General features: G+C 38.7%; 1 protein-coding gene across 1 annotated transcript in view; it reads right to left on the reverse strand.

Moving 5' to 3' along the window:
* The window catches only part of LOC150088267 (centrosomal P4.1-associated protein-like), a 452,284-nt gene that overhangs the window by 13,977 nt on the left and 410,458 nt on the right, over positions 1 to 27,849 (reverse strand). Inside the window, exon 10 of the mRNA XM_090370091.1 lies at positions 12,353 to 12,621. Within this exon, the coding sequence (XP_090226217.1) occupies positions 12,353 to 12,621 (269 nt within the window). The remainder of the gene's footprint in view (positions 1 to 12,352; positions 12,622 to 27,849) is intronic.

The raw sequence follows: 27,849 nt of genomic DNA on the forward strand, positions 1-27,849 counted from the left end.
GCTGGTCCCTAGTCTCCAGACACTGTAATTTGCAAAACTTAAGCCTTTCTTCGTAAGAGCACCCCTTTGTTCTATTCACTAATCTTGTTGCCCTTCTCTGTACTCGTTCCAGCAGCTCTACATCCTTCTTGAAATGAGGCCTCCAGACCTGTATACAGTACTCTAGGTGTGGCCTGACCATTGCCTTATACAAGGGAATAATCACCTCCTTATCCCTGCTAGAAAAATTCCTATATATCATTGACAATACACCATGAGCTACTCTTGCAGCCCGTCTGCACTATTCAGAGAACTTCATATCTGCCTGTACAACCACCCCCAGGTCCCTTTCATTCTCTACCACTGTCAGTGTAGTACCACAGAGTTGACACGTTGCACTGGGGTTGCTGTTTCCCATGTGTAGTACTTTACATTTGTCAATGTTAAACTTCATTTGCCACCTCTCAGCCCATCTGCTCAACCTTTCCAGATCCTGTTGCAGCAGCATAGTATCAGTAGTGTCCTTGACAACCCTGCCTACCTTTGTATCGTCTGCAAACTTCGACATTAAGCATGATATACCATCATCAACATCATTTATGAATACAGAAAACAATAATGGACCAAACACTAAGCCCCTAACATTAGTCCACGACGAGCAGTGTCCATTGATTACCACTCTCTGTCTTCTCCCCCTCAGCCACCCCTTTATCCACAGCAGCAATTTGCTTCCAATGTCACACTGCTCCAATTTGTGCAGCAGTCTTCCATGTGCAACAGTATCAAAAGCCTTTCTAAGATCCAAGTATATAATATCAAAGTTATTCCCTGCATCCAGTTCCTTTGTGACTGCATCATAGTATCCAATCAAATTGGTCAGGCAAGACTTCCCCTTAACAAAACCATGCTGTGTCCGAGCTATAACTGAAGTCTTGTCTAAATGATCCTGCAGTGCTTCTTTAACTAATGCCTCCATTAATTTTCCTGGAACAGAAGTTAAACTCACAGGTCTATAATTACTTGTGTCAGCCTTTGATCCTCCTTTGTGAATTGGGGTCACATTTGCACATCTCCAGTCTGTGGGTACCTCCCCGGAGTCCAAGGAAGCTCTCATAATTATGGCTAAGGGTTTGCTTACTTCCTCTGCTGCCTCCTTTAATATAACTGGATAGATCCCATCCACCCCGGGTGCCTTTATTGTGTTTATCTTCAACAATTTCTCCTCCACTTTATTCTCAGTTATTACAAGATTCTCTAGCTTACTGCTAGAGTTGAATACACCTCTGGCTTTCCCCTCGCTAAATAACTCCTCATGTGTGAATGTAGATGCAAAATATTCATTTAGTTTGTTAGCTACCTGAGCAGGATCATCAACAGTTGACCCATCAATATCAAGTGGTCCAATCTGATTCATCCCCTTCCTTCCAGAGTTTACATAAGTAAAGAACTCTTTGCTGTTTTTCTTTGCATCCCTTGCCAAAGATTTCTCGTAATCTGCCTTCGCCTGCCTAACCTCCTTTGTAACTTGGTTACAGATCAACTTGTATCTATCACAGGCTTCTGTGTCATGTGTTAATTTGTATGTATCCCATGCATGTTCCTTCTCTGCCATATGCCTCATCAGTTCATCTGACATCCATTTAGGCCTAAACCTTGAACAATATTTCTTGGTTGGTATGTAAAGCCTAGTAGCTTCCAAGATAAGTTCTTTGAATGCTTCCCATTTTGCATTTGCTGTTGGTAACATCATCAGTTGGTCCCACTGTATAGAATTTATATACTGTCTCAGTCCATCGTAGTCAGTCGCCTTTACGGAAGCAATAACCCTTCCCTTTACCCCTAATGGTAGTTACCTCTTTGAGTAAATCCCACTTCAGCACACTGTGATACTGCCACCTAGTGGTTCATTTATCTGCAGATTCTTAATGCATGAAGAATCACTGCTGATAATCAAATCAAGAGTATTCCTCCCTCTAATTGCCTCCCGAACATGCTGATGTAGAAAACAATCATCCAATAAATCCACAAAAGCCTTGCTAGTGTGTGAGTGACCAGCCCCCAAATTCCAGTCAATATCTGGGAAATTAAAATCTCCCATTATAAGACTCTCTGATTTACTGGCCCACTCTATTTCCCTGTACAGTTTCCTATTATACTCATCAGAGTCATCAGGCCTATAGCACACTCCTACTCTCAACTTTGATCTCCCAATGCTTATGTCACACCAAACTGACTCGACACTGCACTGTCCAGCGATGTCCACTGGCTTCACTTCCTTGGATTTTATGTATTTCTTAACTAATAGCATAACCCCTCCTCCCTTCCTATCCAGTCTATCCTTTCTGTAGACGTTGTACTCCCCAAATTCCAGTTCTGCATTCCTTATATCTGTGTGACACCACGTCTCTGATATCCCAACAATATCTGCCTTTGATGTTTTGAGCAATACCTCAAATTCATCAAATTTATTTACTAAACTCCTAGCATTGGTGTACACGCAAGTATACATGCACCTATTTCTATTCTTCGCTACCCTAACACAACCCATGTGTTTACTTGTACCGCAATGACTCCCAGCAGTCTCTGAAATATCCTGCATCTTGTTTTTCAGGCTTCTGCTCATTCCAATAGAAGCAGTGCAAGAATGTCTTTCACCTCTACCAGTGGCTACTGTTAATCTATTCGTCTTTGTCTCCCCCCAAGCTAGCAGTTTTCCAACCCACCTAACACTGCCTCGATAGCATCAGCAAATATTCTTGCACCCTTTCTATTTAAGTGTATCCCATCCCTGTAGAAGCAATCTCTCCTGTTAGTTAAGATTTAAGAACTAAAACTTTGACGTTGCACATCAAAGACAATATGAAGAAAATTAAATAGAAGGATGGAGGAAAACGTGAGAAGGATGATTTTTTTTGGCGGGTGGATGATGGAATAGCCGTGATGAGAAATAAAAGAAAGACATCTAGAAGTGAATGAAGAAATTTTATAGATTTGGAGAAGGCATTTGATTGAACAGACTAGTTAAATTACTGAATATATTCGGGATTTATGGAGCAGAGATGTCAACACTGAGAATAGAAAAAGTTGTGAGATGTAGGTATGGAGAAAGAGGATGAAAAAAGATAAGGTGGATTGACCAAGTGAAAAATGACTAGATTTTGAGAAGGGTGGGTGAGAAGAGATGTTTGACTAAAATAACCAGAAAGAAGAAGAGAAATTGGGCTGGATATGTGTTGCTAAGTGAAGGGAAGTGGCTCAGAGGGAGATTGAGTAAAAGTACGATTGATGAACTGAGAGTGGGTGCCAAATATGGGAGATGAAGAGGAAGGCTGAGCAGATGGGAATATGGATTAATGGTTGTTGAGCTGCGTGTTTGGACTTGCCTTTGACTGAACGCCGATGATGACAACGATGAACAGTGTTCATTTCACAAAACTTCAAAATTCTGTAAACTCAGGCCACAGAGTCTGCATCTAGTGATAACTACAACCAGGTTTAATAACCAAAGTTCAATAAAAAGCAAGCTGTTTTTATTTTCTTTAATGCAAACTCAAAAGTACGAAGAAAAACTGAATATATTCTGCAGTAGTATAAGCATACATAACAAAGATACTAATGTTTCTTAGTGGTATTTCAAAGTTCTTTCTTTGGATCAAAAGGATTACATAGTTTTCACAGAAGGACAATGATCACAACCAAAGTCATCATACCTGTGATGGTTGGGTTAGCACCAATCAGCCTGCAGATTTATGGTTAAGACTATTTTGCCAAGTATGCATTAAGACAGAAATATACCTTTGCATATAAATTAACAATCATACCACAGAAATAGGTAATTAGTATTAGTTTCAGTATTAATAGTGATATATGATGCAATACAGCAAAAAACTACAAACCATAATATGTTCATTCTGCCTAATAATCTGCATAACTCTTCCTTAAATTTATTAAATCTATCCATTTCCACAGCACCAGATGACAGTTTGTTCTTACAAGCAGTTACTCTCTGGCTGGAAGCAAATTTTCGCACATCATCCCATAGCTGCACTTTTTAAATTTAATGTACTACGTGTAGCAATGAAATTCACGGACTGGTATAGTAAAAAAAGGACACAAAGAGAAACAACTCAAAAATGGTTTTATTTTTATTCAAAGTAATCACCACCTGACTAAATGCACACACTGCACCATTCTAAAAGTTTCTTAAAAGAGTCAATGAGGGGATGACCTTCAATTCAGCAGTTACATTTTTCATTATACCCTCAACATCCTGAAATCACTTTCATTTGAAGGACAGTTTTCACCCTGGGGGGGGGGGGGGATGAAGAAATCCACTGGTGCTAGATCAAGATAGTAGGGTGGATGGTTGATCTGTACAATGCTGCATTTCTTCAGAAATGTCTTCACAAGATGTGGCATTGCCATGCAACAAGAACCAGCCGCCTTTCTGCTGAAATTGTGGCCTTCCCAGGATATGCAATTCAGAAGTCTTTGAAACACCTGTACACAGAATGCAGCATTGACTCTCTCTCCCCCCTTCGATGAAATTCCTTGTGAATCATGCCCTGTTTGTTGAAAAACATGATCAACATCACCTTGTTCCTGTACTTCTGTAAACAAAACTTTTTTGTGACTTGGTGATGATTTTGAAGTCCAATGCATGCTCTGACACTTTGCCTCTGGATGATACTGACACACATCCAACATTCATCTCTAGTGACAATATAGTTAAGGAAATTAGGATTATCTTAACAAGTCTGAATCAAGTCTTTGCATGATTACACACTTCGTTGCTTCTTCTCATCCATGAGACTGTGCAGCATAAAATTTGTGCAGCATAAAATTTGATGAATCTTCTCCTTATTCATATCCAATGAATTAGCCATCATTCTGAGGGTCAAACAATGATTTCATGCCACGATTTCCAAATCTTTCAAAATCTATCCTCCTTTAGAGAGGTTGACAGATGCCCACTTCTTGGGTCATTGTGAACATCTTTGAACTGATTATACCATTCAAACTTGTGTTCCGGGGAAAATAATGGAATCACTGGTTAAAGAAGCATTGCAGGATCATCTAGAGAAGACTGCAGTAATAGTTAAGACAGAGCATGGGTTTGTTAAAAGGAGGTCTTGTCTGACCAATTTGATTGGTTACTATGATGTGGTCACAAAGGAACTGAATGCCAAAAATAATTTTGATATCATATACTTGGATTTCAGGAAAGCTTTTGATACTATTGCACATGGAAGACTGCTGTACAAATTGGAGAGGTATGGCATCAAGGGTAAGCTGCTACAATGGATAAAGGGATGGTTGAGTGGGAGACAACAAAGAGTGGTAATCAATGGACGCTGCTCTTCATGGACAAATGTTATTAGTTGAGTTCCCCAGGGTTCGGTGTTGGGTCCATTATTGTTTTGCATATTTTCAATGATATTGATGAAGGTATATCAGGTTTAATGTCTAAGTTTGCAGATGATACAAAGGTTGGTAGGGTTGTTCACGACAGTAATGACAGTATGCTACTCCAACTGGATTTAGATAAGTTGGGAAAATGGGCTGAGAAGTGGCAACTGAAGTTTAACATTGACAAATGCAAAGTACTGCATATGGGTAGCAATAACCAAAGAGAAATGTACCAACTGTGTGGTACTACACTCAGGGAAGTGGAAAAGACCTGGCAGTAATTGTGCAGTCAAATATGAAGTTTGTTGAGCTGTGCAGATGGGCTGCCAGGGTAGGTCATGGAGTCTTGTCAATGATATATAGGAATTTTGCTAGTAGGAACAGGGAAGTGATTATCCCGTTATACAAGGCAATGGTCAGGCCACACCTAGAGTACTGTGTAAAGGTCTGGAGGCCTCATTTAGGAAGGATATTGAGTTGCTAGAACGAGTACAAAGAAGGGCAAAAGATTGGTAAGGGGAACAAAGGGGTGCTCTTACCAAGAAAGACTGAAGTTCTGCACCTCAATCAGATCAACTGCGAGGTGATCTGATTGAGGTGTATAAGTCCTTGAATGGGTTGAGCAAGCTGAATGCTGATGGGATTCTTCCTCTTGCTCAGACTAAGAACCTGAGGGGGCACAGTTTCAAATTGAGGAAAGATAGTTGTAGAATAGAGATGTGCAGAAATTTGCCTTTACCCAGCGGGTAGTTGATTGGTGGAACAGGCTTCCATCTTTTGTTGTGGAAGCTAATAGCCTATATAAATTTAAGGCTGGGCTGGACAGGCATTTGGAACAAATGGAGGGGTGAAATGGTGTTTTTTTTTTTTTTTTCTTTTTTTTTGGCTGATGCTGCATAAGCTTACCAATGCTAATGCTTTTGCTGATATCACCAGGCAAGTTACCCATTTTTAGACCCTTTCAAGAAGAACAATGTCATTTTTCAGGTGCAGTCTCCATACTTGAACACAGTATTCCAAGTGTGGTTTAACAATAGCCTTATATAATATGATTATGACTTCCTTATCTCTACTAGCGATTTTTCGATCAATCTTCGATAGGACATCATGAGACCTCTTTGCAACCAGACTACAATGCTCAGAGAACTTCATATCTAACCGTATCGTAATACCCAACTCAATTTCCTCCATTACCTGCTTTAGTACAGCTATTTTAGGGTTACCGTTCCCTGAGTGCAATATTTTACACTTTGCTGGATTAAAGCATAGCTGCCATTTTTGTGAACATTTCTGAAGTCTATCTAGGTCATTCTGAAGTCTATCTAGGTCATTCTGCTCTACTTGGCAGCAATCATTAACTATTCTACCAATCTTTACATCATCTGCAAATTTAGACATCACGCCCTCTATCCCTTCGTCGATGTTATTTTTGAAAATCAAAAACAACAGTGGTCCTAATACTGATGCTTGGGGAACCCCACTTCTTATTTTCCCTGTGATTCCAACCTATTCCAGCTTATAAAGTAACCGCTCATGTGGGACTGAGTGAAATCCAAATAAACAACGTCGACATTATTCCCTGAGTCGAGCTCTTGAGTGACCCTGTCAAAATAGCTAACCAGATTTTCACTTTACAAAACCATGCTGAATATCCTTCAGAATTACATTTCTATCTAAGTGATCCTGAATTCCACCCTTGATCATAGTCTTCATGATTTTCCCTACTACTGAAGTTAGAATAATCAGCCAGTAATTTCCCACTTCACTCTTAGTAATTTCCCTCTTTGTCCTTATGTACTGGAGATACATTGGCACTTTTTGAATCCAACAGAATCACTCCTGAGTCCAGTGATTCTCTCATAATTAGCCTCACTGGTTCAATGCACTCACTTGATACCTCCCTTAAGATTATCAGGTAAATGCCATCAACCCCAGGAGCCTTACTGGCCTGTAGGCTCAAAGTTTTTTCATTAAATAAACGTGTGAAATTTCAGCATCATTAATTATATATTTTTCAACTTTACTCCCATAATTTCTTATTGTCATAAAGGGTTTTTCTTCTGTAAATACCGATGCAAAGTAACTGTTGAGTTCATATGCAACTTCCGCTGGGGTATCTAATACTATCCCACGTCCGTTATATAAGGGTCCGATCTGGTTTGTCCTCTTCTTTGCATTTATATATGTGAAGAATTCCTTATCCCCCCCCCCCCCCTCTTTGCCAGCCTAACCCTTTCAGTGGCATTATTACAGATCAATTTGTAGCTGTTATAGGCTACTATACTTTTTTATTGCTCTGCAACTTTTCCATGCTGCCTTTTTCTGCTCAAGTAATTTGGCAACTTCATTATTCATCCAACTTGAAATCCTCCATGTAGATTATCTTTTTAATGGTATATAAGCATTCAAGTCTTCTGTGATTAATGTTTTAAAGGTATACCATAATTCAGTTGTATTTGCTCTCTGTGCGATATCTACCCAGTTAATAGAGGTCATGTAGCACCTTAAAGCATTGTAATTTCCATTTCTAAAATTATAACCCACTACTTTACCTTTAACTACTGCCACCTCTGTCTTCATCATCTACTGTAGAACTTCGTGATCATACTTGCTATTGGATCATTCCTGTACTGTCAGTCCTATTATGTCATCTGGTTCATGGGTAATGATGAGGTCTAGAGTATTCTTTTCCTTAGTACTTTCCCTGACACGTTGATAGAAATAACAATCATCTAGTTGATTTAAAAATTTTGTTCCATGTGGAGTTTCCTTCCCATTTGCTCCAATCAATTAGAGGCAAATTGAAATCACCCATAATACTTGCCCATTCCATTTGCATGTAGAGGCTCTCATCATAATCTTCCCAATCACCTGGCCTGTAGATTACTTCCATTCTCATTATACCTTTGCTTCCAACTATTTCACACCATACACATTCTACACTAGCATGCAAAATGTCTGAAAGCTTTCATCGCACTCAGGCTACTTTTGAAAAGAAGCATGACCCCACCACACCTTCTACCTTCCCTGTCTTTCCTAAATACATTATACATACCGTACTGAAACTCATCATCCCTTATCTCCATGTGGCACCACGTTTCTGTAAGCCCTATTATGTCAGAGTTACTTGTCCTAACCAGCAGTTCGAATTCACTCATTTTATTGAGGACACTTCTGACATTACTGTATAAACAATTAAAACTTAGTGTTTTTGCATAATTAACTACCCTGATACACCCCTTAATGTTATTTAAGCTTGCTTCCCTGGCATTTGCTACCCATTCATTTGAAACGTTTTTGCCCTCAGAACACCTTGCTACTATGTTCTCTTGTGGTAACAAACAAATACTCTTGAGGTATGTGCAAGAATTAATTTGACCAATACCATCAGATAAATGCATATTACCCTTGTCCTCCCAAACTATCAGTTTCCCTAAACCTTTAAGGCATCCTCAATAACACTGGCAAAAACTTTTGCACCACCTTTGTTTAAATGTATCTCATCTCTACAAAACAGATTCCTTCTACCTACCAGTGCAGGCCAAGATGAAAATTTCCCCCCAAAAGCCTTGCAGAGTCCTTCAAGTCTTGAGTTAATTCACAAGGCTTTCAGCATATAATCCCACCTATAATGCCTGGGCAGAATTGCAGACACATAGAGATTGTGACCTAACTCGCGACATTTCTTCAGCATGGTCCAATATTTGTCTAACAAATAGTCAGATTGTGCATGCTTAATGTCATTAGTCCCCACATGAATAATAATATTCTCTTTCCCCCCCCCCCCTAAAATATGACAGTCTGTTGGTGACATCATCAATAGTTGCTCCCGGCAGACATACCCTGGTCCACCTATCCTTATTACAAAAAATATTTCCCGTTTCCCTGACAATGGAGTCACCTAATAGAACTAAGTTCTTTTGAACCAGAGTAGTTTGCACTTGGTTATTCTGTTCTGGGGTCCGAATCAGGAATGCATCACTTGGTAGGTTGCTAGAGTCTTCAGTCCCTGATGAGCTCCCAGTTACATTATTCTTGAGGGCAAGCCTATTTTTTCAGTGACTCAAATTGTTCTAGCAATACACCCAATTGTAACTTAAGATCGGTGCACTCCTTGTAATGGTGACAAAGAAAAGAATTTCCAAGTGAGCTAGGATTATCCACTAGGCCGCCCTTGGAATACATGCCACAGGTGCTGCAGAGTCTTGGAATACATGCAAAGGATAAAGCCATGACTCACCGGAAATTGCAATCGGCTATTTCCGTATGAGATGGTCATGGTACCCCTCTGACAAAGTGTTCAAGGCAGATCTTGTATAACCATTATGAAATTTACTAATTATTAATAAAAGAAACTTTGAAAAAAATTATATTTATAATATAAAAAAATAAATCAAACTATTATGGGGAAAAAAACTTATTAAAATAAACTTTACAATATACTAAAAATCCTTTGAAATCCTGCTTTTAATCCCTTCTTATCTATGCTTCTTTAATGTCGCTATGAAGAGCTGTAATAGGCACGTCTGCTCGCCATGAATGCCATAAGTAGAATGAACAAATGTCATCATCACTCAGTTTACTGAATCCATTCAAAGCCTTGAGCACTTCAATCAGGTCTCGTTGCAGGTGCCTGGTTTCCAAGCACAGCAGTTATTCAAAGAGTTATTCAAGGAGGGGAATGTCAGAAGTTTATCAAACTCTAACAGAGCACTAAGTGATTTTGTAATAACTGAGAGCAATGTTATGTTGTTATTTAGGAGCATTAGCAACTAAGGCCATATTGCTTTGGGGATATGCGGTGGTCATTCCCTGACCTTTCCACATCCTCCATATTTGGTGGTCACGGGTTCGAATCCCGGTTTAATCAAGAAGCGTGTGCTACGCACTGCCGCTCCTGCCCACCTGGCTAAGGAGACGCCACTAAGAGCAAAATGGAGGAGAAATTGTTGAAGTTATACATAAAAAAGGCACCTGGGGCAGATGGAATCTATCCAGTTATATTGAGGGAAGCAGCAAGGGAAGGCAGTAAGCAAACCCATAGCAATAATTATGGGAGGATCCTTAGAGTCAGGAGAGGTCTCCATGGACTGGAGATGTGCAAATGTATCCCAAATTCACAAGGAGGGTACAAAGGGTGACACAAATAATTATAGACCTGTTAGTTTAACTTCTGTTCTGGGGAAAATAACGAAGTCACTGGTTAAAAAGCTGATACAGGATCACCGGGACAAGACTGCAGCAATACTTCAAACAGAGAATTGGTTTGTTAATGGGAAGTCTTGTCTGACAAATTTGATACAATGATCTTGTCACAAAGAAACTGGATGCAAAAAATAATTTTGACATCATATACTAGGATTCCAGGAAAGCTTTTGATACTGTTGCACATGGAAGACTGCAGTACAAATTGGAGCAGTATGACATTAAAGGCAAGTTGCAGCAATAGAAAAAGGGATGGTTGAGTGGGAGACGGCAGAGTGGTAATTAATGGACACTGCTCTACATGGACTAATGATATTAGTGGAGTCCCCCATTGCTGGGTGCTGGGCTCGTTGTTTTGTGTATTTATCAATGATATCAATGAAGGTATATCAGGCTTAATGTCCAAGTTTGCAGATGATACAAAGGTTGGCAGGGTTGTTAATGACAGTAAAGGCAGTATTCTACTTCAACAGGATCTAGAAAAGCCAAGCAGATAGGCTGACAAGTGGCAACTGAAGTTTAATATTGACAAATGCAAAGTACTCCACATGGGTTGCAGTAACCCAAGAGAAATGTACCAACTGTGTGGTACTACTCAGGGAGGTGGAAAATAAAAAAGACCTGGGGGTATTTGTGCATCCACATATGAAGTTCTCTGAGCAGTGCAGATGGGCTCCCAGAGCAAGTCATGGAATTTTGTTGATGATATATAGGGATTTTACTAGCAGAGACAAGGAGGTGATTATCCCTTTGAATACGGCAATAGTCAGGTGACACCTCGAGTACTGCATACAAGTCTGGAGGCCTCATTTTAGGAAGGATGTAGAGTTGCTAGAACAAGTACAGAGATGGGCAACAAAATTTGTCGGTGAAAGGAACAAAGGGCTGCACTTACAAAGAAAGGCTAAAGTTTTGCAAGTTGCAGCATCTGGAGACTAGGCACCTGCAAGGTGATCTGACTGAGATGTAGAAGGCCTTGAATGGTTTTAGCAGGCTTAATGATGATTGGATACTTCTGCTTGCTCAGATTACGAACCTGAGGGGGGGGGATATAGATCCAAAGTGAGGAAAGACAGTTGTAGAATAGATTGTGTGGAAGTTTGCCTTTAGCTAGTCGGTAGTTGATTGCTGGAACAGACTTCCATCCGTTGTTGTGGAAGTTGATAGCTTAAATTTAAGGCTGAACTAGACAAACATTTGGAGTGAACATATGGGTGAAATGGGAAGGTGTTTTTTTTTTTTTTTGGGCTGATGCTGTATAAACTTGCTTTCTTGCATCGTACAGATGATACTAATTCTAATTTGCAGAATCTTGCACTCTTTCATAGTAGGAGTAACCTTCTATATCCTTGATTAATCTGGTTGCTATTCTTTGTACCCAATTCAAGAGATCGACATCCATCATTAAATGAAATTTCCAGCCCTGTATGCAGTATTCATTTCCAGAATATCCATTGCCTTACACAATGGGATAATCACCTCATTGTTCCCCAGCCTGTTTACACTGCTCAGAAAACTTAATGATGAAGTTTTTAATCATATATAACGAACAAAAACAACATTACTTAAAAAATAAACTAGTTAAGTGCCTTTCTTGTGTAGTACATACAACTAATAGTAGCATCAAAGCAAAAAAAAAAATCATTCTGCTATTATTAATTATATAATTTCTCTATATTGTGTTAGCAAGCAAATAATTACTTTTTTTTTCTTTTACACATTAATTTTTATTTTCAACAATAAAACTTTAAATACATACCTCTCTTCTGTGTCTAAACTATCAGTGAGGAAGACAACTTTGTCCTCAGCAGCCTTTTTACCTTCTTGGGAAGTAGACTGATTAGATTTTTTTATGTGATATGCAGAAAATGATTTTGAAACTATCTGTTTTTCTGTTTTTGCAATATATTTCTTCTCCTTAGGAGTTTTTGGGGAATTTGAACAGTGCTTACATTTAGTAAGGATAAGCTTTTTTGATTTTGCAGTTTTAGTGATGGCAATAGCTTTTGTCAGTTTCTCTTGAAGACTCTTAAAGAAAAAAGGGAAATGTTCTTCATTATATGTATGCAAATTATGAAATTCATACACATAAGGTATTTCATTTTTAAAAACAAACAAAATTGTGAATGAGGCAAAAAAAAAAAAAAAAGAAGAGAGACTAAATGAACATTACAGTAACAATATATAGGCGCCTCCATAGGCAGGAGCAGCAGTGCGTAGCACATGCTTCTTGATTAGACCAGGGTTCGAGCCCGTGACCATCAAATACGGAGGATGCGGAAAGGTCAGGGAATGACCACCACATATCCCCGGAGCAATATGGCCTTAGTTGCTAATGCTCCTAAAAACCAAATAACAACAACAACAGTAACAATAATAATAACAGAATGAATTATAGTAACGTTTCTAGGTATATAGACTGCAGATATGAATTAAATGATCCAGGAATGTTCTTTTTTTTCTTTTTTAAATGAAAACCACTAACAAGAATAGTACTGCAATTGCTAAAACTAGAAGAACAGTGCCTATGAAGGCAATTGCAGAAAAGGCATGCAGCAGAAATTGAGCATCCATGAGACAGAGTGGAGAGATTTTTTAAAAGATGGGTCATTAATTAATTTGGATGCCCACTTTTGAATGGACTATAGAAGCTCTGGATTTTGGGAAAGAGAAATTTTGGATACAACAGAGTAAATGAAGTAAGTGGAAATGAAATCTGAGGTTACCTTAAGGGTTTAATGGAAACTGCTGGTTGGGGGGGGGGGGCAGGGATAATATAGGTACATCTGATGATATGGGTCAACCTAATGCCTGTACACATTTCAAGAGTTTTTGTGTGCTGAACTGAATTCCTGGCTAACTAATGCTGACATTACAGGGCTAACTGAAAGATCATACCACTCAGGGGATGATGAGGTTCACTATAGTATTTAGTAAGAATAGAAAAGACAGAAGAGGTGCCATGCTTCTTATCAAAAGGAGCCTAAGTATGACAAACATTCAAAGAATTAATATCGAAAGCTACTAGGATTTTCATACCAACAAAGAAATATTGTTCACGATTTAGACCTAAATGGATGTCAGATGAACTAATTAGATATGTGACAGAGAAGAAAAATGCATGGGATACATATAAATTAAAATCTGACACAGAAGCCTATGACAGATATAAACTGGTCTGTAACCAAGTTACAAAGGAGGTTAGGCAGGCGAAGGCAGGTTACAAGAAATCTTTGGCAAAGGATGCAAAGAAAAACAGCAAAGAGTTCTTTACTTATGTAAACTCTAGAAGGGGATGAATCAGATTGGTCCACTTGATATCGATGGTTCAACAATTGATGATCCTGCTCAGGTAGCTAACAAACTAAATGAATATTTTGCATCGACATTTCACACATGAGGAGTTAGTTACTCAGGGAGGGGAATGCTAGAGGTTTATTCAACTCTGGCAGTAAGCCAGATAATCTTGTAATAACTGAGAGTAAAGGGGAGGAGAAATTGTTGAAGATAAACATAAGAAAGACACCTGGGGTGGATGGAATCTATCCAGTTATATTAAAGGAGGCAGCAAAGGAAGTAAGCAAACCATGGGCCATAAATTATGAGGGCTTCCTTGGATTGAGGGGAGTTACTCATGGACTGGAGATGTACAAATGTGACCCCAGTCCACAAAGGAGAATCAAAGGGCAACACAAGTAACTATACACCTGTTAGTTTAACTTCTGTTCCAGGGAAATTAATGGAGGTACTGGTTAAAGAAGCATTGCAGGATCATCTAGACAAGACTTCAGTTACAGCTCAGACACGGCATGGGTTTGTTAAGGGGAAGTCTTGTCTGCGTAATTTCATTGGATATTATAATGTAGTCACAAAGGAACTGGATGCAAAGAATAACTTTGATAGCATATATTTGGATCTTAGAAAAGCCTTTGATACTGTTGCACATGGAAGACTGCTGCACAAATTGGAGCAGTGTGGCATTGGGGGCAAATTGCTGCTATGGATAAACTGATGGTTCAGTGGGAGAAGGCAGAGAGTGTTAATCAATGGACACTGCTCTTCGTGGACTAATGTTATTAGTGGAGTCCCTCAGGGTTCAGTGTTGGGTTCATTATTGTTTTCTGTATTTATAAATGATATTGATAATGGTACATATCAGGCTTAATGTCCAAGTTTGCAGACGATACGGAGGTTGGCAGGGTTGTTAATGACGCTAATGAGAGTACAATTGTGCAGGCAGATATGAAGTTTTCTGAGCAGTGCAGACGGTCTGCAAGAGTAGCTCATGGTGTCTTGTCAATGATATACAGGAATTTTTCTAGCAGGGATAAGGAGGTGATTATCCCCTTGTATAAGGCAATGGTCAGACCACATCTTGAGTACTGTATACGGTCTGGAAGCCTCATTTTAAGAAGGATGTAGAGCAGTTGGAACGAGTACAGAGAAGGCCAAAAAAGATTAGTGAATGGAACAAAGGCTTAAGTTTTGCAAATTACAGTGTCTGGAGACTAGACACCTGCAAGGTGATCTGACTGAGATGTATAAAGCCTTGAATAGTTTGAGCATGCTCAATGCTGATGGGATTCTTCCTCTTGCTCAGAATAATCGCCTGAGAGGGCATAAATTCAAATAGAGGAAAGACGGTTGTAGGATAGATGTGTGGAAGTTTGCGTTTAGCCAGTGGGTGGTTGATTGCTGGAATAAACTTCCATAGATTCAAGGTAGAACTTGAGAAACATTTAAAGCGAGTGGATGGGTGAAATAAGGGTTTTTTTGGCTGATGCTATATAAACTTGCTTTTTCTTGCATCATGTGCCTTTGATAATGCTAACATCTTTCTTCATCTTCTAGATGACGATTGCATGATCCCTTCCTGACAATGGTACCTGTACTTTAAGGTTTGTGATATCATCCGATTCATTAGTAATGATGAGGTCAAGAATATTCTCACCCCTTGTACTTTCTCTAACATGCTGGTACAAATAATAAGGCGATGGTAAAAAAAAGCCTGCACGAGAACGAAGAGAAACGTTGGATAACTTATGCGGAAAATTGGTTTCCCGATATGGCACTCTAGCGCTGCTCACTCGGTAAACAGACGGTAGGTGTTATTGGTTTGGAGCAAAGTCGAGAACGATATATTGATTGACAGGTGGGCGTGGCAAACAATGTGCTGATTGGTGACCGAACACCACACACGATAACACTGGTTTAGTATCATTTTAGCAGCACTAATGGTAACTTGTCCTAATCGCACATGCCCTAACCATTTGTCACCATTACAGTATTTCGTAATGGTGAAAAAAGTCAGGTTACCTCCACTTGAATCCCATGAGATTCAAGTGGAGGTAGCCATTCAAAGGGGGTAACCTAACCTTTTTTCTTTGGAATCATGGGTGGACTACCACATAAATTGTTTATTAACAAAATATAAATTTTTTATTACAGTACTTTTATTTTTAAAGACACTTGTGTGCATACACACGTATCATAACGTCAATCAGCACCTTAAAAGATTCATCGCTACTATTACCTGTTCACCATTCATTACAAAACTATTATGCACCGTTCTTTACTGGTAAATACACATCATAATGCCAACCAATGACTAAATAGCAACTTGTCCTCTGTCGCACCCACCACTAATCATTTCATCGTTTGCCACATCTACCTGTCAATCAATATATCCTTCTCGATTTCTGCTCCAGACCGATAACACCTACCGTTTGTTTACCGAGCGAGCAGCGCTAGAGTCCGGTGTCGGGAAACTAATTTTCCGCGTAAATTATCCAACATTTCTCGTTGTTCTCATGCAGGCTTTCTTTACCTTAGCCAATAATAATAATCTAGTTTATTTAAAAAAGATTTTCCTCATGATGAGGTTCCCTCCCACTTATTCCAATCAATCTGGGCAGATTAACTTTCTTCCCCATTCCATCTGCTTGTACAAACACTCATCGAATTGTTCGTAATCTTCTGGTCTGCAGATTACTGCCACTCTCATTGTTCCTTTGCTTCTGACTGACTCACACCACACAGATTCTATGCTGGCAGACGTAACTTCAGACTCAGAAAAAGTTCTTTTCGTGTTCATATCCTAGAGGATATGGATGGGTGAGTTTGTTCTTTTTTTTGGCTGAGGCTATCAGTAGCCAAGTTTAAGCTTAATGGCTTCCATAGCCAAGTGGTCAAGAGCAGAAGTGCAGTAGTACACACTCTTTGAGTAGACTGAGGTTCAAGCCTCTGACGGCTAAATATGGTCGATCTGCCAACTCGTGCACTGGACCAGCGTGGCAGACTATGGCCCATGTCTCTCAGCATGAATCATTAAGGAGATTTCCATCCCGCAGTGGATACTACATACTGTAGAACTCTTCATCACAAATTTCCGGGTGCTATTGTTGTTGTTATTTGGTTTTTACGAGCATTAGCAACTAAGGCCATTTTGCTCCGGGGATATGTAGTGGTCATTCCCTGACCTTTCTGCATCCTCCGTATTTGGTGATCACGGGCTCAAACCCCGGTCTAATCAAGAAGTGTGTGCTACGCACTGCTGCTCCTGCCCACCTGGCTAAGGAGGTGCCAATTTCAGGGTGCATGTTTCTTATAGCCCTATTATATCAGCATTAGTTGTCCCAACCAGGAGTTGAAATTCAGTTACTGTATTGACATCTGGTACTGTAGACACAGATGACACTAAGAAATCTTCTATAGTTCACTGCCCTGACACACCCCCTGAAGTTGTTTTGGTTTGTATCCCAAACTCATCTTCCCGATCATTTGAAACATTGCTGGCCGCAGAACAGCATATAGACATTGGCTGCAGTGGCTACAAACAAGAATTAATGAGGTAAGGGCAAGCATTACATTGATACATATCATCAGATAAATTCAGCTCTAAATTACTCTTCTCTCCCCTAACTAGCAGTTTTTCTTGACCCTTTAATGATACTGGACAAAACTATTTTCAGCACCTTCAATTGAATCCATCTCTACAAAACTGATTCCTTCTACCTACCAATGCAGAGCATGCACATAAAAATACCTTCCCATCCTTTCAGATCCCATCACGTTTCAGTTAATCCACAAGCTGTTCAGCATATAATCCTTCCTAACATATAGGTCTGGGCAGAATTGCAAACGTCCAGGCAGTCTGACTTCAATCGTGGCATTTTTTCCACATAGTCCAATATTTATCCAACAGATTACCATTAGAATTAGTTGAGGCACATGATGCAAGAAAGCAAGCTTAGGGCATAAGCCGAAAAGAAAACAAAAAATTTCACCTATGCGGTCGATCCAAATGTTTGTCTGCTTCAGTCTTAAATTTATTTAAGCTATCAACTTCCACAACAACAGATGGAAGCCTGTTCCAGCAATCAACTACTGGCTGGCTAAAGGCAAACTTCTGCACAACTCTAATTCCTCAATTTGAATCTATGCCCCCTCAGGTTCTTAATCTCTGCAAGTGGAAGTATCCCATCACCATTGAGACTGCTCAAACCATTCAAGGCCTTCTACACCTCAATCAGATCACCTCGCAGGTGCCTAGTCTCCAGATGCTGCAACTTGCAAAAATTTGCATCAGCATTAGTAAAGGCACATGATGCAAGAAAGCAAGCTTATATCGCATCAGCCATAAAATAAAAATAAAATAAAATAAAAATACCCTTCTCATTTCACCCATCCACTCGCTCTAAATGTCTGTCTAGTTGTGCCTTGAATCTATTTAAGCTACCAACTTCTACGACAGATTGAAGTTTGTTCCAGCTAAAGGCAAACTTCCGCACATCTATCCTATAACTGTCTTTCTTCAATTCGAATTAATGCCCTCTCAGGTGATTATTCTGAGCAAGAATCCCATCAGCATTGAGCATGCTCAAACCATTTAAGGATTTATACACCTCAATCAGATCACCTCGCAGGTGCCTAATCTGCAGACACTGCAATTTGCAAAACTTAAGCCTTTCTTTGTAAGAGCAACCCCTTGTTTCATTTACTAATCTTGTTGCGTTTCTCTGTACTCGTTCCAACAGCTCTACATCCTTCTTAAAATGAGGTTTCCAGACCTGTATACAGTACTCAAGGTGTGGCCTGACAATTGCCTTACACACGGGAATAATCACCTCCTTATCCCTGCTAGAAAAATTCCTGTATATTATTGATAAGACACAGTGGAATAATGTTGCAGACGGTCTGCAGTCTTCAGAAAACTTTATATCTGCCGGCACAATTACGCCATATCCTTTTCACTCACTACCACTGCAGTACCACACATTTGATACGTTATTCTAGGGTTACTGCTTCCCGTATGCAGTAGTTTACATTTGTCAATGTTAAACTTCAGTTACCACCTCTAACCCACATGCTCAACTTTTCTAGATCCTGTTGCAGCAGAGTACTATCATTATTGTCATTAACAATCCTGCCAACCTTCTTTATGTCTGCAAATTTGGACATTAAACCATCATCAATATCATTAATAAATACAGAAAACAACAATGGACCCAAAACTGAACAATGGTGAACCCACTAATAACATTAGTCCATGAAGAGCCGTGTACATTGATTACCACTCTTTGTCTTCTCCCACTCAACCATCCCTTTATCCATAGCAGCAATTTGGCTCCAATGCCACAGTGCTGCAATTTGTGCAGCACTGTGGCATTGTGCTGCACAAATTGCAACAGTATCAAAAGCCTTTCTAAGATCCCAAAATATGATATCAAAATTATTCTTTGCAACCAGTTCCTTTGCGACCATATCATAGTATCCAATCAAATTGGTCAGACAAGACTTCACCTTAACAAACAAATGCTGTGTCTGAGCTATAACGGAAGTCTTTTCTAGATGATCCTGCAATGCTTCTTTAACCAGTGCTTCCATTAATTTCCCTGGAACAGAAATTAATCTAACAGGTGTATAGTTACTTGTGTTGCCCTTTGATTCTCCTTTGTGGGCTGGGGTCACATTTGTACATCTTGAGTCCATGGGTACCTCCCCTGAGTCCAAGGAAGCCCTCATAATTATGGATAAGGGCTTGCTTACTTCCTTTCCTGCCTTTTTTAATATAACTGGATAGATTCCAACCACCCCAGGTGCCTTTCTTATGTTTATCTTCAACAATTAATCCATCCTCCACTTTACTCTCAGTTATTACAAGACTATCTAGCATACTGCCTGAGTTTAATACACTACTGTCATTCCCCTCCCTGAATACCTCCTCATTTGTGAATGTAGATGCAAAACATTAATTTAGTTTATTGGATAGCTGTGCAGGATCATCAACAGTTGAACCATCGATATCAAGTGGAGCAATCTGATTCACCCCCTTCTTTCTAGAGTTTACATAAGAAAAGAACTCTTTGCTGTTTTTCATTACATCCTTTGCCAAAGATTTCTTGTAATCTGCCTTTGCCTGGCTAACCTCCTTTGTTACTGGGTGACAGACCAGCTTTTTATAAGTATCCCATGCATTTTTCTTCTCTGCCACATGTCTCATTAGTTCAATCGACATCCATTTAAGCCTGAACCTTGAACAATATTTCTTAGTTTCGTTAATATTGGAAGCTTAGTAGCTTCCAATATTAATTCTTTGAATGCTTCCCATTTTGAATTTGCTGTTGGTAACATCATCAGTTGGTCCCACTGTATAGAATTTAAATACTGTCTCAGACCTACGTATTCACCTTTACGAAAGCAAAAATCTACCCTTTACCCCCGACGGTAGTAGTTACCTCTTTGGGTAAATCTCACTTCAGTGATCACAGTGGCTTGATCACTAAAGGAACCACAAGGTGGCAGTGATCACTGCCACCTTGTGGTTCCTTTATCTGCAGATTCTTAATGCATGAAGGATCACTACTGATAATCAGATCAAGAGTATAATTCCCTCTAGTTGCTCCTGAACCTGCTGCTGTAGAAAACAATCATTCCATTAAATCCACAAAAGCCTTGCTAGTGTTCGAGTGAATCAGTAAATTGTTGTCAATATCTGGGAAATTAAAATCTCCTATTATAAGACTCTCTGATTTACTGGCCCGCTCTGGCTAACATCTGGTGAGTATGGGCTTGGCACACCCAGGGTCCTCAGCTGGATATCATCATTCTTCTCTTTCTTGGTGATTCCCTTCTCTCTCTCTCTCTCTCAGGGTAAGTCATTTTTTTTTGGCTGGTACAGCTTAAGGATCAGGCTTCCTTGCACCATACAGCGAATAATAATAATAATTTCCCTGTACAGTTTTTTTATTATACTCATCAGCCTCTCATTAGGCCTATAACACACTCTTACCTCAATTTTTATTTCCCAGTGCTTATGTTGCACCAAACTGGCAAGACACTGCAGTGTCCAGCCATGTCGACTTGGCTGTACTTCCTTGGATTTTGTGTTTCTAATAGCATAACCCCTGCTCCTATCCTTACTGTACACATTGTACTCCCCAAATTACATTTCTGCATTCCTTATATCTGTATGACACCACGTCTCTGATATCCCAAGAATATCTGCCTTTGATGTTTTGACCAACACCTCAAATTCATCAAATTTATTTACCAAACTCCTAGCATTTGTGTACCCACAAGTATACATGCACCTGTTCCTATTCTTAGTTACTATAACACAGCCCATGTGTTTATTTGTATCGCAATGACCCCCAGCAGTCTCTAAAATCCCCTGCATCTTTTTTTCTTTGCCCCTCATTCCAATAGAAGCAGTGCAAGAATCACTTTCACCTCTGCCAGCAGCTACTGTTAATCTGTTAGTCCATGTATCCACCCAAGCTAGCAGTTTTCACCTAAAATTGACTCGATAGCATCAGCAAATATTCTTGCACCCTTTCTATTTAAGTGTATCCCATCCCTGTGGAAGCAGTCTCCCCTGTTAACATGCAGAGAACAGGCTGAAAAAAATTCTACCCCTTGAGCCTTGCACAATCTCTCCAGGGTCGAATTGATCGACAAAGACTCTAATCATATACTCCCTCCTATTCTGTCAGGGCAGAATTGCAGACACTTTCAAATTCAACCCTAATTCACAGATTTTTTTCAACAGTGACCTGTACTTGTTAAGTAATCTGGTCTCCTACTCTTAATATCATTAGTGCCAACGTGTACAACAATATCACCATTTGTGCCCTTAAAAGATGATATCTCCTCTAAAACGTCATCAACCTTTTCCCCTGGCAGAAATACTCTGGTCCTGTTCCACCTATCCTTTTTGCACAATATGTTCCCCGTTTCCCTGATAATAGAATCACCAACAACTACTAGTTCCTGTGGGGGACCAGTGTATTCTGCCTTGGCCGTTGCGTTGTGTGATGTTCAAGTGCAAGCTCTGGCACTGATGTGAGCAGATGAGAGCTTGATGGTCCCCTCAATTTAGATCCTTCGAGCTCTCATATAGGCCCATAACAATGCTGAGTTTTTGCCTGATTTCCTCATGCTCCTTACATTGTACACACACAAAGACATTCCCCTTGGGTATATCACGTCCCATCCCTGATTGCTTTACAAACATCAAAGAAGTAGTACATTTTAAAAGGCTGTGATTCAGAGGACAACTGCCCCCCTCAGTTCTCCACTGAGGCACAGCACTCCCATTAAGCTTGAGCCTTTTACTCTGCTGTAAATACAAAATGTTTTTTGTATTTACAAAATTACATTTGTAATAGTAATTTTCTTCCATTTTCATAAACATATTTCATGTACATTAAGCATCATTTCTACCATCGTTTCTTTTCGGAAGGTTTCTCCCAACTCCAACCACCTCCCCCCTACACGCACTGACATAGGATATCGGGCCCTGAAGTTAATTCAACATCACACCACTATATACAATTAGCGTGACTGCGCAGTAATAACTTTACTACATATAAAACAATAAGAAGGCGGGAACTTACCCCTTTCCCCTTTATGAAAGACGACCACCACAGGACAAGTTGCAGTAAGAACCTTCTCATTTATTCAGATACGTACCCGTTGGGCTTTGTGTCACCTATCCCAGTTTGCTGCTACGGTTGCTTACAAATTTAAAATTTAAGTTCAAACCAAAAACTATAATACGTATCTAAAACTAAATAAAAAACCGACTTAATCTAAAAATAATGCTTATATATATATATATATATACAGGTGACCCCCGCTTAACGCAGATAATTCGTTCCGGAAAAACAGAGCGCTAATTGAACCCGCGCTAAGCGAGTGCTGCATTCCCATAAGGTAACATATGTATTTGTGAGTTACGGTCGGTGCCATAGGATATTTCCTAATCAATAATGAACGGTAGTGAAAAGATGCACAAATGTCGGTTAAAATATTTAATTTTCAAATATTTGCACATATAAAATATTCTGCATTACATACGTATATAATTATGCGGTAACTACTTACGTATCAAAATTAAACTTAAAATTCCTATTAAAATCATGAATTTAATCGAGCTAAATTGATTTTAATTGATTTAATTTAAATGATGAATTTAATCATGAAAAATGTGTCGATTTTGGATTGAACTTTGGCCCTCTTCCAAATAAACTGAAAGGAGTATTAATTTTAAACCCCCCGCAGCAGCGTTACCACCCAACAATAAAGTTATCCGATCCTTCGCTGCTTTGAAACCTGGCATGTGTTTTTTTTTTTTTTTTTTTAATGTAAATCCCAAACACGAGAGGTATTAGAACCTATAGTACTTAGTACCATGCTTGGGTTGGAGGTTGAGAAGATGAAAGAAGATATTTGTTGATATTGGACTTGAACTTCTGTAGACTGTAATTTTCAGGAAATATGTACGAAGGAAGGATGTTCCTGAAAACAGCAGTTCAATGAATAAACGAGGAAGATGAAAAGTTGGTTCTGTTAGTTTGAAGTTGGACAGTAAATGGATGTTCGCTGGTGGCGGCACATGTTTGGACTGTTTTGAAAGAGAGAGAGTGGGAATTATACAAGCCAATTCAGAAGAACAGTGCCCATGGAAGTATCTGTAGAAGAGGCATGCAGCAGAAACAGTACGTCTATGAGACAGCAAGTGGAGAGACTCTGTTAGAGATGAATCATTAATTAACCTAACTGCCCTCTTCTGAATGGAATCAAGAAGCCTTAGAGAGGTTATGGGGGGCACCACCCCAGTTGGGGGAACAATATTCCATGGCAGGGCAAATTTTCGATTTATACAGAGTGAGCAGCTGTTTGGAAGAAAAGCAACGCCGAGAACGAAAGAGAAAACCAAGTTTTTTAGATGCAGAGAAAGCAATATTTGTAATGTGTGTGCTAAGAGAGAGATCAAAAGTCAGGGTAATCCCCAAAATAGATATATCATTTTGCCTAGAAAATGGAGTGTCACTAAAGATAAGCATAGGAGCAGAAGAATCCTTTTTGCGAGATATAAGACATGACTGAGTTTTAGAAGGGTTGAAATCATCTAAGTTGTCTTTGCCCCACTTTCTTCTTTCAATATGAAACTTCTTTTAGACATTCGTTTCCACAAAGGTCCTGCTTCATCTATGTTATAAAGTTCTTGAGAAGTATAACACACAATACCCATCTTCAATAATTTTAACAAGTTCTTTTTTTGAAAGTTTCGGTTCCTTGATCTGCACTTGTGGCTTCTCCCTAGATTTTAAATCTATTCAACCAGCCCTTACCAGTTTTAAATGGGTTCACATTTTTTTTTTTTTTTTTTTTTTTTTAGGTGAGTTTTCATCAGATTGGCTAATCTAATTCTCTTTTCTAATATTTAATTTAACTGAATTCTGCATTATACTTGTTCTTACAGTTAAACTTGCAAGTCCTAAATTATGGCACAGATCCGCTTGTCGTTGACCGGAATCGATTCGCTTCAAAACGTCTAATTTAATTTTCAAATTCAGTCTTTTTCTTATGTTTATAGTCTTCATACTGCATCCAGACGTTGTTGCTTTTTCATTCTTGTCGGCCATTATTAACTCTTTGAAAATGTAACTGCATTGGTCGCATTAATTATGATACAATATTCGAGTAAACTGTCCGTTACGTACAATGTCTAATACTGTGCTGAGTGATGATTAGTCTTTGGATAAATGCACATAACGCAAATATTACAAGCAATATACTTGATAATTTTTTAAAATGTTGATCTCGGAACTACGTAACAAGTCACTGTACTGCATTAAATTAGCGAGCGAGAAAATTTCACGGAGTGTGGGAAACGTTTTAATGCTGTTTTGCTATTCATTTTCAAGTTATCGACTCCACCAAATGAAACGATTTCATTAAATATGCCAAAAATGCAATCTGTAAAAGAGCGTTATAGTGATCTGTGACAGCATTATAGTCAGATACGAGTTATGCTATAAGAACAGCTTTATTAGCGAATCAGCATAAAGCGAACTGCTTTATAACGGGGGGCTGCTGTAATTGATATTTTCAAAAATTGCATTGCACATTATCATTTAGTATTGATATTGTCATAATCACTTAGTATTGATATTTTCATTTACAGTTAGTAATGATTTCATTATTATTATCATTTTGTATTTGATTGCTTCATAGTAATTTTAATATGTTTGCATTAACTTAACGTTTATAGGAAAAACAGACTTAAGATAGCCTATATATGCTAGCTTGATTACCTGATCCATATACACACTAATACCTATAGTAAAATACTATTTAATTGAATTAATCGACCAATATTTAATCATATACGTATAAAAATAACACTTTATTGAATTATCGACCAATATATATATAAATATATATATATATTTAAATAACGTTTAAAATAGTTGGAAACTGAATCTTTCATGATAAAAATAAAATAAAAAGGTATAGCAAACATCAGAGGCAGCAAAAAGCATATTCCTCTACATGATGCTTGAAATATAACCATACAAATAAATTAGAATTAGAGTAAACAAATAATAAATAAAAAATTAAATAATGCCAGCAGTATGGCAAGAGAAGAGCGAAAAAGTCTAAATTAAACTTAAGAATCAAACGAAACTAGGAGGGAAGAGAGGGGTAACAAGGGTAAAAATAAGTGAATTGCTAACGCTGCACCTGTGCTGTCATCCCCAGTTCAATTTTCGTCTATATAAACTGGTTAAAATTAATTCTGTTAGTGTGGCTTTGCACTGGAGCGCTCATATCTGTTCTATTTTTAGTTTTCGCTGCATCAGGACCACGCTATTCAAATCCTCTGTATTGGCGGTTCGATCTATGGATCGGGTGGTGGACTGATCTTTCGATTGACTCGCCTTTGCGGCAATTTGTCTAGCGATAGAAATGCAGCGATTCCCTGATCATTATTGGCCTTGTGGTCCTCTGTTGAGATGGGGCATAATGGTCAGTCTATTTTTTGGTTTATTTTACTGTAATGGTCTAGATCTCTGTTGGTGATATTTCACATAAATTTGGACCTGGTGCCCGTCAGAGGGGGCGCCGTTAAATTTCAATTTTAATTTGGCTTTCAAAATTAAATGAAATATATATATATATATATATATATTTATTATTCTTATAATTAGATGTTCTAAATTATCTTAGAGATTTTCTGCTGCAATATTTTTACTCTTGTTACCCTTCTCTTCCCTCCGTGTTCTCAAAGGAGCAGCAGTGCGTAGCACACGCTTCTTGATTAGACCGGGGTTTGAGCCCGTCACCACTAAATACGGAGGATGAGGAAAAGTCAAGGGATTGACCACCGCATATTCCCGGAGCAATATGGCCTTAGTTGCTAATGCTCCTAAAAACCAAACAACCCTCCCTGTTTCGTTTGATTCTTAAGTTTAATTTCGACCTTTTCGCTCTTGTCTTGCCATACTGCTGGAATTATTTTATTTTTCATTTATTAATTTTTTACTCTATTTATAATTTATTTGTATGGTTTTATATAGATATCCGATCTTCCGATTGAAATGCAGAGATTCCCTGACCATTATTGGCCTTGTGGTCCTCTGTTGAGATGGGGCATAATGGTCAGTCTACTTTTTGGTTTATATATATATATATATATATTTTTTTTTTCAGTATCGAGTATTATTTCCAAGATTAGTTACATAACTTTTGTATCTCCTATCAAGTTATATACATATATATATATATATATTTTTTTTATGTAAACCCCAAACACAAGAGGTATTAGAACCTATAGTACTAAGTACCATGCTTGGGTTGGAGGTTGAGAAGACGAAAGAAGATATTTGTTGACATTGGACTTCTGTACACTGTAATTTTCAGGAAATACGTATGAAGGAAGGTTGTTCCAGAAAACGGCTGAATAAATGAGGAAGATGAAAAGTTGGTTCTGTGAGTTTGAAGTTGGACAGTAAATGAATGCTGGCTGGTGGTGGCATGTGTTCGGACTGTTTTGAAAGAGAGAGCGGGAATTATAAAAGCCAATTCAGAAGAATAGTGCCCATGGAAGTATCTGTAGAAGAGGCATGCAGCAGAAACAGTACGTCTATGAGACAGCGAGTGGAGAGACTCTGTTAGAGATGAATCATTAATTAACCTAACTGCCCTCTTCTAAATGGAATCAAGAAGCCTGAGTGAGGTTTTGGGGGCACAACCCCAGATGTGGGAACAATATTCCATGGCAAGGCAGATTTGTGATTTATAAATTATATGCAGATTTCTATTATATGAAAATTTAATAATAAAAATTATATGAAAATTATATGAAGATTTCTAAAAATTTTGCATTGTCAAATTATATGCATTGATTAATAATGTTACATTTGTAAAATCTTAGTCATTATATATTTATTTAGTTAAAACAGTAGAATTTAATTAGGATTAGAATTAGTAGAGGTATATGATGCAAGAAAGCAAGCTTATGCATCATCAGCCAGAAAAAAAAAAAAAAAAAACTGCTCCCATTTCTCCCCTCTGTTCGTTCCAAATACCTGTCCAGCTCAGCCTTAAATCTATTTAGGCTACCAACTTCCACAACAAAAAATGCAAGTCTGTTCCACCAATCAACCACCCACTGGCTAAAGGCAAACTTCAACACATCTATCCTACAACCTTCTTTCCTCAATTTGAATCTATGCTCTCTCAGGCAATTATTCTGAGCAAGAGGAAGAATCCCATCAGCACTGAGCATGCTCAAACTATTCAAGGCTTTATACACCTCAACCAGATTACCTCACATGTGCTTAGTCTCCAGACACTGTAATTTACAAAACTTAGGCCTTTCTTCATAAGAACATACCTTTGTTCCATTCACTAATCTTGTTACCCTTCTCTGTACTCGTTCCAACAGCTCTACATCCTTCTTAA

This window comes from Mastigoproctus giganteus, chromosome 3, assembly GCF_048544385.1.
Source record: "Mastigoproctus giganteus isolate SK-2022 chromosome 3, ASM4854438v1, whole genome shotgun sequence".
Lineage (NCBI taxonomy): Eukaryota > Metazoa > Arthropoda > Arachnida > Uropygi > Thelyphonidae > Mastigoproctus > Mastigoproctus giganteus.